This window comes from Hipposideros armiger, unplaced genomic scaffold (assembly GCF_001890085.2).
Source record: "Hipposideros armiger isolate ML-2016 unplaced genomic scaffold, ASM189008v1 scaffold_155, whole genome shotgun sequence".
Taxonomy (NCBI): Eukaryota; Metazoa; Chordata; class Mammalia; order Chiroptera; family Hipposideridae; genus Hipposideros; species Hipposideros armiger.
The window spans coordinates 526,363-542,901 of record NW_017731505.1 but is presented as its reverse complement, the minus strand read 5'-3'; the positions used below and the strand labels follow the sequence as shown (position 1 = coordinate 542,901).

Genomic DNA, 16,539 nt, shown 5'->3' with positions numbered 1-16,539 from the left:
GCATTTTGATATGAGTTTTCATATTGAAGACCTATGATTTGTGAGGCATTTCACCGAGAGTTGGGCTGTAGGTATTTGAAACGGTATTGAGTTTGTCTTCATATTTTAAGACTGAATGAGTTCATGATGTCTGAAACCTGTTCCTTTTTATTCATTGACCTCAAGAGATGACAATAACAGCTAATGCTTTTGAGTGCTCATTATGTGCCAGACATTTTGCTAAGTGATTTCCATTTACCCATTCATTTAATTTTCACATCTATCTTATGAGATTGTTACTAATATTTTTACCATTTTCTAAATGAGGAAACTGAGGCACAGAGTGATGAAGTAATTTGTACAGGTCACACTGCTAGGAAGTGATAGGGCCAAGATTCGAATTCAGAGAGTCTGGCTCCAGAGTCTCACTCCAAACTACCATCTCAGTTTTCAGGTTCACCCTAGACTCGGGCATTGGTGTGTTTCTTATGCAAACCAGAAAGACTTAGCTCCTTGGAGAGAGAAATATCTCTTGCAATTTAGATACACCAGGACACAGGACTTACATTAGACAACATGCTCATTGTTGTCAAGCCTCACTGGGAACACCCTGTATGTACAGGAAGAAGGTTCCAGAGTAAGAGTTTCACCCCTGCTCCGTCCTAGTGACCTCCAAATATGTTAAAAACCCAACAATTTCTTGCCATCTCTGCCACTCTCACTGTGGTCCAAGCCACCATGATATTTTGTCAAGATTGATGCCATGGGCCATGAAATGCCCTCCCTGCTCCCACCAGCGCCCCCTTCTGTCTGTTCTCAGTAGAGCAGCTATCACAGTACTCCACTCGGAACCTTCCAATGGCTTTTTTTTCACTCAGAACAAAACACAAAGTCCTCTGAAGAGCCTGTGTGATTTTGGCTCTCCCCTCATCCCTTCTTTACCACACCCTCACAGCCTGCAGCCCCCCCCCATTCTCCCTTCCACTGCACTGGCCTCTGGGCTGGCTGTCCCTTAGGCATGCTCTCACCAGGTAAGTCAGGCCTCAGGACCTTTGCACTTGGTGATCCCTCTGCCAGAAATGCACCTCCCTCAGGCATTTCCCAGCCCCTGATATCACACTGCAACACCCTCACCCAGCAGCTCTCTAGCCTTCCTCCCTGCATTGTTTTCCTCTGTGTTTATAATGATCTGATATGCCATAAATTTTACTAATTTATTAGTTTATTCTCTGTCTCTGAACTAGAGTGAACATTTTACTTTATTATTTTGCTTTCGTTCCTATTGTATTCCCAGAAATGAGAAGCCAGTGGGTGTTCCATAAATATTTGTTGATTAAATGAATGCATTATGGAGTTGTTTTGGAGACTTAACTAACACATGGAAAGCATTTCGAAAAATGCTTGGCATAAAATTGGTGTTTAATAAATGTCAGGTATTAATAAAGTAATACTGTAATAGTTATTGAATGAATGATGAATTAAAAAGTAGGGACTATTACTTTATCATGTAGTGGAAAGAGGATATTATTTTCAATATTTTAACTTACATTTACAATGGATGCTTGAGGAGGTAATCGGGATATCACTGGGTCCTCTGTTCTTTATCAAGAAGACGTGCTAAAACCCACCCTTCCCTGGACAGGTGAATGGTCCCCAAACCTTGCTGCATTTTGGAATCACCTGAGGAATCTTTTTAAAAATCAATCCTGGCTCCCATCCCCAGATATTCTGATGTCATTGGTCTGGGGTGAAACCTGGGCATTAGAACTTTTCTAATGCTTCTTAAGTGATTCTAATGTGCAGAAAAGTTTGGGAACCACTGCTGGAAGCTTTTTACAGAACTGGCAACAGCAGGGGGAAAGGCTCCCCCGGTCCCATCTTTATACTTGGAATTGAGAGTTATGCCAACCAGGGTTCAAGTCTCTCTTCCACAACACATGTGACCATTAGCGAGTCGCTACAGCCTTCCTCATGTAGAATACTCATATGGCCTCTGTGGATTATAGAGAAACTCAGAGCTCAGGGCCAGAATCTAAGAATGTGGATTTCCTCTCCCTTTTTTCCTTCATTCCATCTGGGGATAAAAGGAGAGACTCATTTCTAAAGGTAGCTCAAGAGCTATGTGCTCTGAGCTGGAGCTCTCTTACAGAAGAAACAAGAGGACAGAACACTGCCCCCCTCCCACATGGCCCCATTGTCCCCCAGGCACACACAGCCGAGCCTGTTTCAGGCCTGGGAGGGATCACTGCCAGGGGGTCAAGTTCCTGCCCGTGAAGCCTGCTGTAGGAACATCAGAGGTCCTCCCAGTATCCTGGTTCCCAGCCTGGACTTCCCCACCTGTTCCCTGCGTCTCAGCCCCTCCGTGCCCAGGGCCCTGTTTGAGGCTCCTGTCCTAGATACTGGGGTTCACTCTGCATTGGTTTTGCCAGTTTAATCAGGGTCTTGAATTCTTTTCTTCGGACTACCAGGCTTCTCCACGTGACCTTCTGCCCATTTGCGGTCTGCCCACCTCCCTTCATCCCAAGCATATGCACCACCATGGTAGCCATGTCTTATCTCTAGATCCACGCAAACTCCTGCAATTTCACATAAGACAGCCCCTCCCCTATGTCCCTATTATGCCTCCTCTCTGAGCGTGGGTGTTTATAGAATGCTGGTGGGACACTGGGGACAGAACCAGGGCCCTGGGCTGAGTTTCATGTTCTGCTGTCTAGAAGTCCTTAATCATCAGGCTCCACATTTTCATTTTTCACTGTCCTTGCAAATTATGTAGCTGGTCGAGCGCCTGACGCTTAGAATCAGAAGACCTGGTGTGAATCACACCTGGCTTACACCTGAGAAGAGAATGACATGACCTCGGCCCAGTTATTCTTCCCCTCTCGGTATTGGCAAAGAGGAGTTGGGTGGGCTCAACTGGCTCCATCGTAAGGGGGCTCTGAGGGTGGAATAAGATAACAGGTGAGTGTCGGCACGTGGCACACAACATATTGACTGTCAACTAGCACTTCTCTTTTCCCTCGAGTTCCAGATCACAAGCTGCTAAATCGCACAGGCATTTCCTTTCTGTTTCAAAGGGATTTTAAACTCTATTTTCCTCGTCAGTGATATATGCCGAAAGGACAGATCCTGCAGGGTTTTCATTGATTTTTCTTAACTCTTATTAATTACACAGAAGGACAACAGGATTCCTCCTTCCCTGCCTTTCTTTATTACATTTGAACAATATGTTGTCCAGATGGCATATAGAGCAGCATCTTTCAACATATTTAAAAATGATGTGCTTTTACTTATTGAAGAAGATTAGACAGAGAAAATGGGATTAAGTCCATGTCATTCGAATAATCTTGGCTTACATTACTTTAAGGAGATTTCTAGAGTTCAAACTAATAACTCTTCCCTCAAAAGAAGTCTTCGTTGGGCAATGTGCATGTGAAGATTTCGGTAAGAGTCACAGGAGTTGGCTTTTGACCCGACGCTCTGACATACCAACCATGGGCCCTGAGTGACAAAAAGCCACTATTTTGATCTGTTTCCTTACTGGGAAAATGTAGATAATAATACCGTCTCTGCTCCCTCATTCGCAAGGTTGTTTTGTGGCTCAAATGAGATATTTGTGGAACCGTTTTGAAAATTTCTGAGTGCTATGCACATTTTAAGCTTAGATTATTTTTTTTTAAAGATTTTCTTTGGGGTATTAAGGAAGGAGAACAGCGTTGGGGAATCGGGGAAGGGGAACAGACAAGTTGCTGTCGTTTTGTTCTTCAGTCTAGTTGTGGAGGACGTTGCTTCACTGGCCCAAGTTGGCACCATCATTGTGCTCTTCCCGGGTGAGGCAGATCGGTCGCTGGCCATTGAACAGCCGCTTACGGCAGCTCACAGTGGCTCACGAAAGTGATGCCCGCTGCTGGCCAACCCCACTGCAGCCTACGCCGTCGTCGGCGACTCACGGAAGCCCAGCTCCAGGTTGAGCTATTGTTCACCATCTTAGCTGTAGAGGGCACAGTGTCACTGGACCTCATGTGGGATCCGAACCGGGGCCCTGCTGCTCAGAGCTGGCATCCCAAGCCAACTCGTAACCAATGCACCATTCGGCCGGCCCTCAAGCTTAGATTATTGATAAGACTTCTGAAATTTCAGTGTTACCAAAAAGATTCATTTAAATCATTTGAAAATCTCTCCAGAAAGGAAATGCCAAGAATTAATTTCTCAGCGTCTTTGGAGAAATGAACTGTATTTGTTACCAGGATAACCTGTTAACACCAAAATGATCCCCATCACTTCAATTTCACTGGTGCCAGAAGCCATACACATTACCTACTTAATGCCTATAATTCTGAGATTTATTCCCAGCATGTATTATAATTTATAAAACTATAAATAATAGTTTTCCATAAAGAAGTATTTTTTCTACTTCTTAATTTAATTATGTATTAAATAGTTAATAATTATTAATTATGCCAGGCACTGTTCTAGGCACCTAGGATAAATCAGTGAATGAAACAAACTTCCCTGCCCTCATGAAGCCTACATTCTAGCGTGGAGAGCAAAACAATAAAAATAAGCATTAAAATGAGTATATTCCATGGCACATCAGCAAGTGATTATTAGTGCTATGGGGGAAGAAAAGAAGAAGAGGGTAAAGGGATCTCGGTGTGGGGGGAGCAGGGTTGCAATTTTCAAGTGCGTGACCAGGCTAATCCTCTTTAAGAGGGTCACATTTGAACAGAGACTTGGGAGAGGTGAGGATGAGCCATACCGATATTTGCAGGACAAACATTTCTGTTTCAGAGAACAGCCAGTGCAAAGGCCTAAAGCAGAAGTGGGCCTCGAGCTTTCAAGGGCCAAGGAGACCATGCAAGAAACATGAGCGATCTCCCCACACCATTCCCACTGTCTACCAAATAGAGGATGGAAGGTTGTGAAACTGGACAGTGTGATTACCAGTCCGTTGCCTACCACATACACTGATGCCTGTTTCTCTCCTGTGTGTTCTTCCCACAGTCACATGACACAGGCAATCCCATTTGATGACCCTCGGTTAGAGACCTGCCAAATCATCCCTCCGGCTCCGCGGAAGGTGGAGATGAGGAGGGACCCTGTCCTGGGATTTGGTTTCGTGGCAGGGAGTGAAAAGCCAGTGGTCGTTCGCTCAGTAACACCAGGTAAGCACCCAACCCCACACCTGGGTCTCCTGGGACCATCCATCACACTGCCAGAATGACTGCTGTTCAGTTTCACAGGTTCCGTACTGTTCTGTTTCAGGTTGCGAAGGCTAGTTGAGTTGTCCCAACACCTGGATAGAGTCAGACCACCAGAGGGACAGAAATGGCTCTGCAAACCAGGTTTAGACTGCCAAATCTATTATACTCATATAGCTTGACTTAGGAAAACACTGATCCATCATTTGTAACCATGGAAATGACCCATTTCTTAATGTGTGAATGGAAATAAGAGGTGGGCACTGGACTATATTTCAGTAAGCTCCTGATGATCTCCTTGGTGGAAAAAGAAAAGAAGCAGAAGGGGCCAGCCGAGTGGCTCAGTTGGTTAAGCGTTTGCTTAAGAGCACGCGCTCTGAGCAACAGGGTCGCGGTTCAATTCCCACATGGGCCAGTGAGTTTCGCCCGAGTTTCGCCCGAGCTGCGCCCGAGCTGAGCTGCCGCTGAGCTGCCAACAGATGGCAGGATGGCTCAGCTGGAGAGAGCACGTGCTCCTAATGACAAGATTGTCTGTTTGATGGTGGGCTACGCCCACCCGTGGCTGGGACTGAACTTGTCACCTTGAGCTGAGCTGCCGCCCGGGTGCTCAGTGGATAGAGCATGCGCTCTTAACAGCAAGGTTGCCGGTTCGACTCCCGCATGAAAAAAAATGTGAAAAGAAGCAGGAAGTGTTATTTAAGTTACTGTAGGATCTAATCATGGGTGTGGTTGGATTATTTTACAAAGATGCACTCCCCTCTCTTGCCACTAGAGGCAGAAGATATTTCCTTACCCCACTGCTATTAGGCTGGACCAGGTAACTGACCGGCTACTGGCACATCAGTAAAGATGACATAAGCGAAGGCTTGAGATATGCTTGTGCAGTTGAGCTTGTTTCTTGGGTTTCTGCCATGACCATAAGAATTTCCCTCAAGTGGCTGCTACCCTTTCAGCCTAAGCCCCAAAATGAACGCATGGGGCAGCCAGCCTACAGCCTAGAGCTAAGTACAGCCTGATCTGCAGTGTGACGCAAAACTGCCCAGCTGAGCCTGGCCTGGATCAGCCAAACTAAAGACCCATCAGCATGAGAAGAAATGATTATTGGAGACCCTACTGAGTTTGTGGGTGGTTGATTATACAGTAAACACTGATGGATACAGTGTGTGACAAATCTCTTACCTTCTACAATATGGTCAGATAATTAACGTCATTCTCATAAGAGTATACAGGTGTTCCACTATTCAACACAGTTGAATATAATGGACGGTGATGCGCTTGCCTGCAGTGGGCTGCCTTTGCCTTTCTAGAAACAACGCTCTTTTAATTATTTGTTTATTATACATGCAGTAATACCTTGGTTTGCGAGCATAATTTGTTCTGGAAACAAACTACTCATATTGCAAGTCATCACTCGTTTACCACGTTAAAGTGTAGTAGAAATGTTTGCTCGTCTTGCAGAACACTCGCAAACCCAGTTACTCGCAATCCAAGGTTTTACTGTATTTATGTACTTATTTTAATGCACTTGTATTGGATTTATCTTCAGACTACATTCTATGCTGTTTCTCCCCAGGGAACTACATTCTATGCTGTTTCTCCCCAGGGTTTAGAAAATGAGTAACAGAGCTCAGGGGTAAAGAGCACAGACTCTGGCATCAGATTGCCTGGGTTTGATGGATTTGAATCCTACCTCTGCCCCTTGTTAGATTTTTTAGCTTCCATGTTAACTCTCCTGCATTTCAGTTAGATGTAACTTCTGTACATCTAGGGAGAGAATGAAATACATTAGAAGAGGGCCAGGTACATACTTATTCCATAATGTTTATTATTATTAAACTAAAACATTCAGCCAGCTGAGTCTTGTTAGTTAAGGGAAATGAAAGCCAATTAAGTGAACTAATATAGATTTTTTTTAAAGTTGATTTAATTTTTCATTTTTTATTATTTTGACATAATATACCCCAGGGCGAGCACCACAAATACAACCACTCTCGACTCGTGCAGAGAGTACGTTTCCTTTGCTCTCCTCCCGTTGCCTCACCACACAAATTCTTACTCTGCCTGCCGAGCTGTGGATTTCATTAGCCAGAGATCATATTTTAGTTCTCGGTGTGGGGTTGTTGAGCTTGACGGAATTGAGAATTTTATCCTCCAAATAAAAGAGATTTGTTGCTTTTTATGATAAAATAATACATATGCTTTATACAAAAAATAATACATGGTAGAGAGTATAGAGGAGAAAGTGAAAAAAATCACCTGAGTTCCTACTACTGAGAATTAAGCATTATTAACGTATGCACGGAGTATGACAATTCTGTGCACATATATACATGTATTATGTATCATATATACATATATACAGATATTATTATATGTGTGTGCATGCTCCTATTTTTTCCGAAATGGGGTCACATTTGGCATGCTGATTTGTAATAGTGGGATATTTTATCATCTCTGATTATGAGATTCTCTCAAGGGGGTGTCCTCCTGGAAGCTGACTGCAGATTTCAAGTCTTGCTTTTCAGTTTCTTATATTGCCTCACTGTTCCTTCCACCTCTTCCCTTCCTTGTCCTCAACTCTCCTTAGCTTCAGACACTAACACCTACTGTTAGACAATTTTGAGAAGAGTATAAAACAGTGAAAACAGAGGTCAAAGAGTACCATTTCCAGTCATTTTTATGAGTGAAAATTCTGGTCAAATAAACTGTGTCTGTCATAAAAATGACTCTACTGAAGTCCCCAGTGATTTCAGCGACATGACCAGATTTTCTATACCAGACAACCCAGCCTTCAGACTAAAGGGCATGAGACAATTCGGATATGTGCCACCACTGCACATTTTGGAAGGAACTATATGTTGCTATTATATCTCTAGAATTTTTTATTCAAGTCACTTGATTCAACAAGAATATTTCCATTTGATCCAAAAACATAGGTTCAATGTCCGGTTAATTGGCAAGTGCTTTTCTCATCAGAGTCATTAGCACTCATCATCCAAATAATTGTTTTGAAAAACTTTCTGTGTTTGACCAGCATTTGATTTCTAAGCATTTGTTTGACTGAATTGGAGTGATTGCTTGCACATGACCCAACAGTTATAAAAAGTCTCCCAAGTGATTTTCAGAATTCCTTATGTGTGCAAACACTGACTCTTAGTTCCCACATCTTCAAATGACTATTTTCTATCATTGATATGGGGCCATGTTAAGGTTGCCCCCCAACTTACTCCCAAGAAAGAAGATATGTTTATGCTCCAGATTGAGTGACCCATATGCCAAGCGTCTAGGTGGGTGGAGAACAACTGAATTACTTTGAGTTCCATGTTCTGGGTCTGCAGTGTTTATTTCAATTTCTAAATAAAGTAATAGTGACAATGTTTGAAGCAGTAATGTTTCAGCTGCTCCTATTAGCCAGTGACAGACCTCTGGAAATAAAGTTAAAATCCTAGCACCACATCGTTATTCAGAAAGTAATTGCATTAGACATGTGAGGATATTCTAGATAACCAAAGTATCTGTTTATAGGTTTTACTTCATATAGTTGTGTGGTTCGTGCAGTTATGGCTTTCATTTTATATGTCAGGAGACCTGGCAGTGACCAGCTTTTGAATTATAGGTCCAAGTTCCAAAGAGATATTGGCCTCCCTGAACTTGGAAGAGTCCACAGACCTAAACTGAGATCCAGTGCTATCCTCCCAGCCAATTCTTTAGCCTGTGTGAGCTTCAGTTATCTCATTGTATGGAAGGGATGACAATATTCAGTGAGGTTACTAGGCAAAACACTTAGCCAATTGCCTGGTACATAATAAATGTTCAACAAATATTAGTTCTCTACCTCTTCCTTGGAAAAACAACTGAAAGAGAAAAGCAGCTCCTGTCATCGAGAACTGGCGGGCACTCACAACTGGGCCTGGCTGTCCTGCTGACCATGAACAATTTCACTGAACATGAATATCAGACAAGGCCACGCTGTGACCGTGATGGATCAAGATCAAACAGGAGTCCTCTGTAATCACATGTGAGCCCAGACACATGCACGTGCAGTCAGGCCACATGACAAGAATGACCTAACAGCCTGACACGAGTGACTTTACATCTGCTGCTTTTCTCCCACCTTTCAGACAAAGATTATGAAGATGCTCAGATATTGGGTTGTCGGAAAAGTCATGACGTATTTTTTCGTTGCAAAAATGCATCATGACTTTTCCAACAACCCAATAGAATTGCCCCAACTTCCTCAGAGCAGACCCTCGCTTCCTTGAACCCTCCCCAAAGCACATAATACAGGCCAAGCCCTAGCTGTCCTCCCTGACACCCTCATTCAGGCTGCCTTCCAATTCCCCACAGTGTGCTCTCTCCCTAGTTGCAAAGGATAAGTATAATAAATACAACTTTGTTCTGCTCCAAGTGTGCCCAGGTTGTTGTCGATTTGGCTGTAGGACATCAACTTGACTGTTTTGGCTACCTGTTGGGGGAATACCATCTTTTAAGGGCCTCACTACTACTCAGAGTTTGGTCAGTGGGCCAGTAACATGCGCACGCAGCCCCCGGGAGCTTATGATGAATGCATCCTCAGTTCACACTCCTCCCCACCTAGTGAATCAGCCTGCAGGCTAACAAGGTGCCCCGGTGACTCATGTGCCTGTTTAAGTGTGAGAAGCGCTGCCAGGCCACTGAGCCTCAACCTTGCCTGCGAAATGTTAGAGAAATGTTACTGCCTGCGTCCCACCTCCAAAGATTAGGATTTAATTGGCCAAGGTTTAGCCTGAGCCACGGCCTTGTGCAGCCCCTCTAGTTCTTTCTAACATCCCAGCAGGGTTGAGAAGCATGGTTGTAGCTGACACCCAGGTTGGGATGGGGTTTGTTTTTGCCTATAGCTCCATTTGCTCACAGTATATCATGAGCTGGAGAGGATGCTGCCGATGATTAGCGATGGTCTCACCCACATTTCACTCTCCTTTGTCTCTAGGTGGCCCTTCGGAAGGCAAGCTGATCCCAGGAGATCAAATCGTAACGATTAACGATGAGCCAGTCAGCGCTGCACCAAGGGAGCGGGTCATCGACCTGGTCAGGTGGGTAACTCGATCTCGGTGCCCTGTCCTGCCGAGAAGACTGCTGCACAGCGCAAAGGCCTCTTGGGGCAGAAGAAGGGCTTGCTGGGGGCCAGTTTAAGGCAGAAACACAAGCCCACACATTCACCTTGAAAATGCTGGTGACGCTGACCTCTAATAAAGGACACATAAACACGAAGCACCTAATTGCTAACTCTGTGTTAGCATTCAGGATGCATAGACTAAAGCTGAAATGTTTTTTGACTTTTTAAAATTACATTTATTGCAGTGACATTGGTTAGTAAAATTACATAGGTTTCAAGTGTACAATTCTATAATACATCATCTATATATTGCATTGTGTGCTCACCACCCAGAGTCACTTCCCCTTCCATCACCGTATATTTGACCCCCTTTACCCTTTACTTCCCCCTCACCCTCTTACCCTCTGGTAACCACTAAACTACTGTCTGTGTCTATGAGTTTTTGTTTGTTGTGTTCCTTTGTTACTTTCAGTTTTATATCCCACAATGAGGGAAGTCTTATTTCCATCACTATATCCAAAGGTTGCGTTTTCCTTCTACAATTACTAACTCATTGATATTCCATAACCAAGAAGATCAAAATGCATTACCTGAATTTAGATTAAGTCATGAGTAATTTCATATACATAGTCCCACAGATACAAAAACATACAGTTTGCTGGGTTTTCATACTTGACTGAGTGATTCATTAGTGAGTTTTGAAATCATCAAGGATAATTGGGTCAAATCTAGCACAGTTTAACAATGTACTTGGTTGACTGGTTTAGTTTTATCGTAGATGTCAATAATTTGTTATGTGATGTTCTTAATGGAGCATCAGAAAATATATTTTGTTCGATATTAAAATATTAGTCAAGAATCTCCTCAGAAGCCTACTGGAGTGACACTCGCTCTGTGCATTTAGGACAAAAGGGGTCTTTAGAAGTTTTCCAAATGAAGTTGTGCCTATATGTGAAAGGGATACACACATCAGAACACTTTAAACTGAGAAGGAAATCTTCTACCATTTCTGCTCTCATAACAAAAAGCACATCTATACTTTGGGAGAGGCATTAAGTGGAGTATTTCTGGGGTTTTCTGCAGAAAGTTCTTTCCTGGGCCTAGTTCAGCTTCTGCTTCACAGAGAAGTTTTGGATGGTCTTGCATCCTTGGAAGAACTGAGAGCACGATGAGCAAATAGAGAAATAGAAATAGAGGGAGCTCACTTGTAGGGTGTCGAAGTGTTCCAGTGTTAGAACAGAGAGAGTGACATCCTGGGAAACCCCTCAGTCCCAGAACAGTCGGTCACCCTGCTTTAGCCCAGGCTTCACATAATGGAGCCTTCAAAGTTGGCTGCAAAGTCGTGCCTGTCATCCAAATCCCCACAGGTGCTTCTATCCAGGAGCCGGCACTGAGGCTCATGTCAGATTCACCCTGTATAGGGAGCGCCACCTGGGAACACCTCCAATCTTCCTGTGGACCAGGAATACAGAAATTGAGAGTGACTTCATATTTCTGAGGCCTTGGAGGGAGCTGCAATGTTATTATTTGGAACCACTTCTCTCTTGACATGTGTGTGGGTGTCAGTGGGAACATACCTCTTCCAGGCAGGCTGTGAGCCTTCTGAGCTGGCGTCCTGGAGTGCCATGTTTGGGCCTGATGGCAGGTTACTTGGCCATTTTGTTTTCCCCTAGGCACACGCCTCTGTGATCAGCCCTATTGATTTCTATGCCTAGAGGATGATAGAGGAGATGAAATATCTGTGTTTGGGTTCGCTGAGACTGAATTGCCTGCTGCAGGACAAAGATGGAGAAAAAGCTATCTAAAAGTGTGATCATTTCCTAGCGATCCTTCCAGGGGCATTTAGAAAGATTTTGGTTTTTTCTTCTGGTTTAATGCATTGGGGAAGAAAGTGGTATCTCTGTAAACAAAAGTCTCTGTAGGACTTCATATGTAATGAAGCTCAATGAATATTTGTTGAGTAAATGAACCAATTAAAAGTGGGGTAGCAAATGGCAGCTCACAGTCCAGATCCAGTCTGCCACCTGTTTTGCACAGCCCATGAGCTAAGAATGGCTTTTACCACTTTTGAAGGGCTGGAAAAAATAGAAAAAGAATATTTTGTGACACATGAAAATCATATGAAATTCAAATTTCAGAGTTCACAGATAAAGTTTTATTGGAAAGCAGCCACACACCCAGTCATTTACGTATTGTCTAAGAATGCTTCTTCCCTACAATGGCAGAGTTGAATACTTGCATAAAGACCTGTGGCCTGCAAAGACTGAAATATTTACTCTGTGGTCCTTTACAGAAAAAGTGTACCAAGCCCTGCTTTAGGAGATAGTAAGGTAACTGAGTGCATTTTCTTTGGTTAAGCCCAATTAAACTAAAACCTTGAATAATATACACAGAGAATTTCTCTCTGGGGTTGTGATTACTGTAAGAGTCCCACATATTTGATAAAGACAAGGTGGTGTTTTAAATAGATTGAAATGGAAAACATGCATGCATGCTTTTTTTTTTTAATTGGGGAACAGTGTGTTTTTCCAGGACCCATCAGCTCCAAGTTGAGTAGTTGTTTCAATCTAGTTGGGGAGGGCACAGCTCAGCGGCCCATGTGGGGTTTGAACCGGCAACCTTGATGTTGTGAGCCTGCGCTCTGAGCACCTGAGCTAACCCCATGCATGCTTCTGAAATATGAAATACTTCAGGTCCATAAGTCTCTCTTTGCCTTCCCCACGCCTGGCCACTCTGGGCTGGAGGTCAGAAGGGGAATAGGAGAGAGAAAGCTGAGGGCTTCTTGCGTCACTGCCTGCAAGTAGAGTCCTCTCTTGGGGAACAGTGGCTGCTCCTCTGACCTAGCGTTGGCTGTCCACTGTCTTCATGTCACCAGTAGCTGCATGCTGGCTGTCCTGTGAGACTCATATGTGAGTTCTTTGGTGGCAGGAGAGGAGGGCCCCCTGAGGAGCCACCCCACCGCACAGTAACATACATGGGAGGTCTGGCTCAGGCTCTTTCGCACTCTTGCTGCTAGCTTGGCCGACCAAATCTCTCGGCTAAGCCATTAGCAGGGCCAGCTACTGTTCAAGAGGTCCACTTGACCTCATCACAGAGGGGAGGAAGCAAACTCTCACCAGATCACGGCCATTCTGACAATGCCATGGTTCTCTGTTCCACTCTTCCTGGCCTTCTTCTGTAGGCTGGGGAAGGAGGGGGGATGAAGAGGAGGAGGTAGTGGCTGGTAGTAGCTGATCACGCTGCCTCCTTCTAGAAAATTCTGGGGGAATCCCACTTGTTTGTAGCTCGCTTTACAATGTGGTCTGAGTATCCCTTGGCCAGTGTCTCAGTGATAGGCCACAAGGACACAGTTTAAATCTGGAATGTAGCTTGTAGAATCATGTGGACTGGATTCTAAATTCTATGAGAAAAGAGACCTGGTCTGTGCTGTCCCCTGCCATATGCCCATGACCTAGCACCATGCCTGGCTCATAGGAAGTGCTCAGTAACAATGTGTTGAATGAGTGAGTGGGCTCTGAAGAGCACTCTTCAAAAACTACAGACTTCGATGGTTTGCCCCAGCCATCCTCCAGCTCTAAATTCTGCGAGTTTGACTGTGACCTAATGAATCCATGCCTCAGAAAACATTCATCAGGCACCTACTATATGCAGGACACAAGAGCTAGGATACAGAGGGCTGGAGGAGACAAAGCCCAGCCTTCAAGAAGCTGACAGTCTACACTACACGGAATAGTGACGTCTATTCAAATCGGACCTCCTCAAAACAGATGAGCCCTGACATTGTAGGCTTGGAGAAGTTGTCAGATTTAAAGGAGTTTGCTAGTGATAAAAACACATAGGCCCTGGATGCTACTGAGATGGTGAACATGTGATCCTAAAACACACTCCCTTTTAATTTCAGGGCAATACATTTATCTTTCTAAAAGTAACAAGGTACTTCATTTTAAGCAAATAAATCTAAGTACGATGACACAGTGCAATTCACAAAGATGAAATGCAGCTGGTTGTGGAGTGTTTATTGTCACTGATACCTTCAAATTCATTAAACCAGAATTTGGAAGTAATGGATTTCTCGCTAATGAAAAAGTTCATGCAGGAAAAATTTCCTGTGCCTTCCCATCAGTTTACTCATCTGTCTGCCATACATGTACTAACCTAGAAATTTAGCTCTTATAAAATCATCTCTTTTTTATTGGGCTTCTCAGCCGATATGTGTCTTAATGTCTATATCTTACACAAGATAAATTCCCTTTCTGTTTAATAAAATATCCCATTTCCTTAGCCACTAAAGAAATTCGGAAAAACACTCATCATTTTAATAACACTGTAAAATTCTCTCGTTAAAAATTGGCACCCATTTACTTGCCTAAGTGCTTTAGACTTGGTTTTTGTTTTTATTTTTTTTCTCCCATTGCAGCATTTGCTCATGGATCATTTTTTGTTTCCAGATACATTTGTGTTTCTTTGTGGATTATTTTTCTTATTTGATTGCTCTATTATAGAAATTTATATTTTTTTCTTGAGAAAATGAAAGAGTTTCTTGGAGACCAATTTACTGCTATAGTAACCACAGTTGGGTTTTTTCATGTATTTTCAAAAAAGAGCTATAATTGCTGCACTGAAATTAGATGAGTTCCCTTCATCTCATAGTTTTCTCAGTTCTTAACTCTAGCTCATACTGTATAGTGGTCGAGGAGAAAAATCTTTGAAGAGTTCATGCCTTTTGCAAATTACCATAGCTTTCTTCTTTAGCAATATCCAAGGATAATTTCCCTTGGCTTTTCACAATTAGACAAATTAACTTAAGACAGTCTCTAAAATTTTATTTTTAAAAATTATGGAGTATAATCACTCATAGACATTATGAATCATGCCCTATCTCCCAAAGCTAGCCAACCCAATTAAATTTATTGACTTCAATAATTATTGGGCATTAACTAGGTAGCAAACGTCACGTAGGGCACTAGAGATGTATAAATACCTAAGACATGATTCCTGCTCCCAAGGAGGAGACTTCTAATGAATTGCACTATATTTATGAGTATGCAAGGCTCGGGGAGGATGGTGTTCAGTAGGAATGGTTGGTGGGGATGAAAGGGGGATGTGAAGGGTCGCCATTGATCCTGAGTGGAGGGGTAGGTTTATGCATGGAGAGGTGGTTGTAAACTAGATCCTTCCTTTGTCCCTGGAAACCCCACTCCTTCCTGATGGACCCTCACTCACTTTCCAACCAACAGGTACAGAAATATCCATCGCCCGATTGGCTGTCCTGAACCACAACCTCAAAATTTGTTCCTGCCCTTCCTCAGTTGCCCCTTCAAGGTGGAAACAGAAATCTCCCATCCGTGTTAGACTGGAGGCACTAGTCTTTGGGGGATTAGAGATCCATTTGTGAATCTGATAAATACCGTGGACTTATCCCTCCACCCAGGAAAATCCACACATACACAGAATTTTGCTCATGATATGAGAATGTTCCTTGACACACCCTGGTGCCAATCTCCATTTTAGAGCCCTGGCAGGAGATTGAATGTGCTGGCTCCCTTCCTGTCTCTTTGTCTCTATCAGAAGGTAGCATTGGAGAGGCAAGTATGTGAGCAGCTCAGTCATATCCCTGTCCAACAGGGCAATGGAAGCTGAGGGCTGCCCACCCTATAGTAAGAAGGCACAAGGGTCAAAGTGGAAACTAATCCTCCTCCTCTTGTCCAATGCACTAGAACAGCTAACTGTCCCCCCAGCTGTCTTCTCTCATTCCCTAAGCTGATTATTCCTGGTGATCTCATTAATGGGCAGTGCCTAGCGATGGCCACCTCTATAGAATATGGCCACATCTATCGAAGGTTGCCCACACCTATCCACCCTTCTATACTAATACCCTGGCCTTAGGGAGCGTTTCTGGGAGCAGTAGGGTTCTTCTGATAAGAAAGTAACTGTAATAAGAAATAAGAATAGATGATGAATTACTAATCATTACTTTAATTCACAAAGTACAAACCACCATTTTTAGTGACATTCCTTTTACCTAAGTAAATAATACATAGAAACACATGCCAAGCAAGATACAAATTCCACTTTAAGACCAGGAAGATTATTTCAATAATAATAATAATAATAATAATAATAATAATAATAATAATAAAATAATGCTCAAAAGGAGGATTCGTGACTTCCTGGAACATGTACATTCCCACCAAAGAAGTGAGCCAGCTCACAGACACAATCAAGGTCAAGGCTTCGTGGATAACTTTTAAGGGTGACTCTTTGGAC

At 43.3% G+C, this 16,539-nt stretch overlaps 1 protein-coding gene across 7 annotated transcripts in view; it reads left to right on the top strand.

Annotated features, from left to right (window-relative positions):
• FRMPD4 (FERM and PDZ domain containing 4) overlaps positions 1-16,539 on the top strand; it is a 748,742-nt gene that overhangs the window by 646,921 nt on the left and 85,282 nt on the right. For all 7 annotated transcript variants that reach the window (XM_019651209.1, XM_019651211.1, XM_019651210.1 and 4 more), the window contains 2 exons: positions 4,981-5,141; positions 10,147-10,249. In XM_019651209.1, the coding sequence (XP_019506754.1) occupies positions 4,981-5,141; positions 10,147-10,249 (264 nt within the window). The remainder of the gene's footprint in view (positions 1-4,980; positions 5,142-10,146; positions 10,250-16,539) is intronic.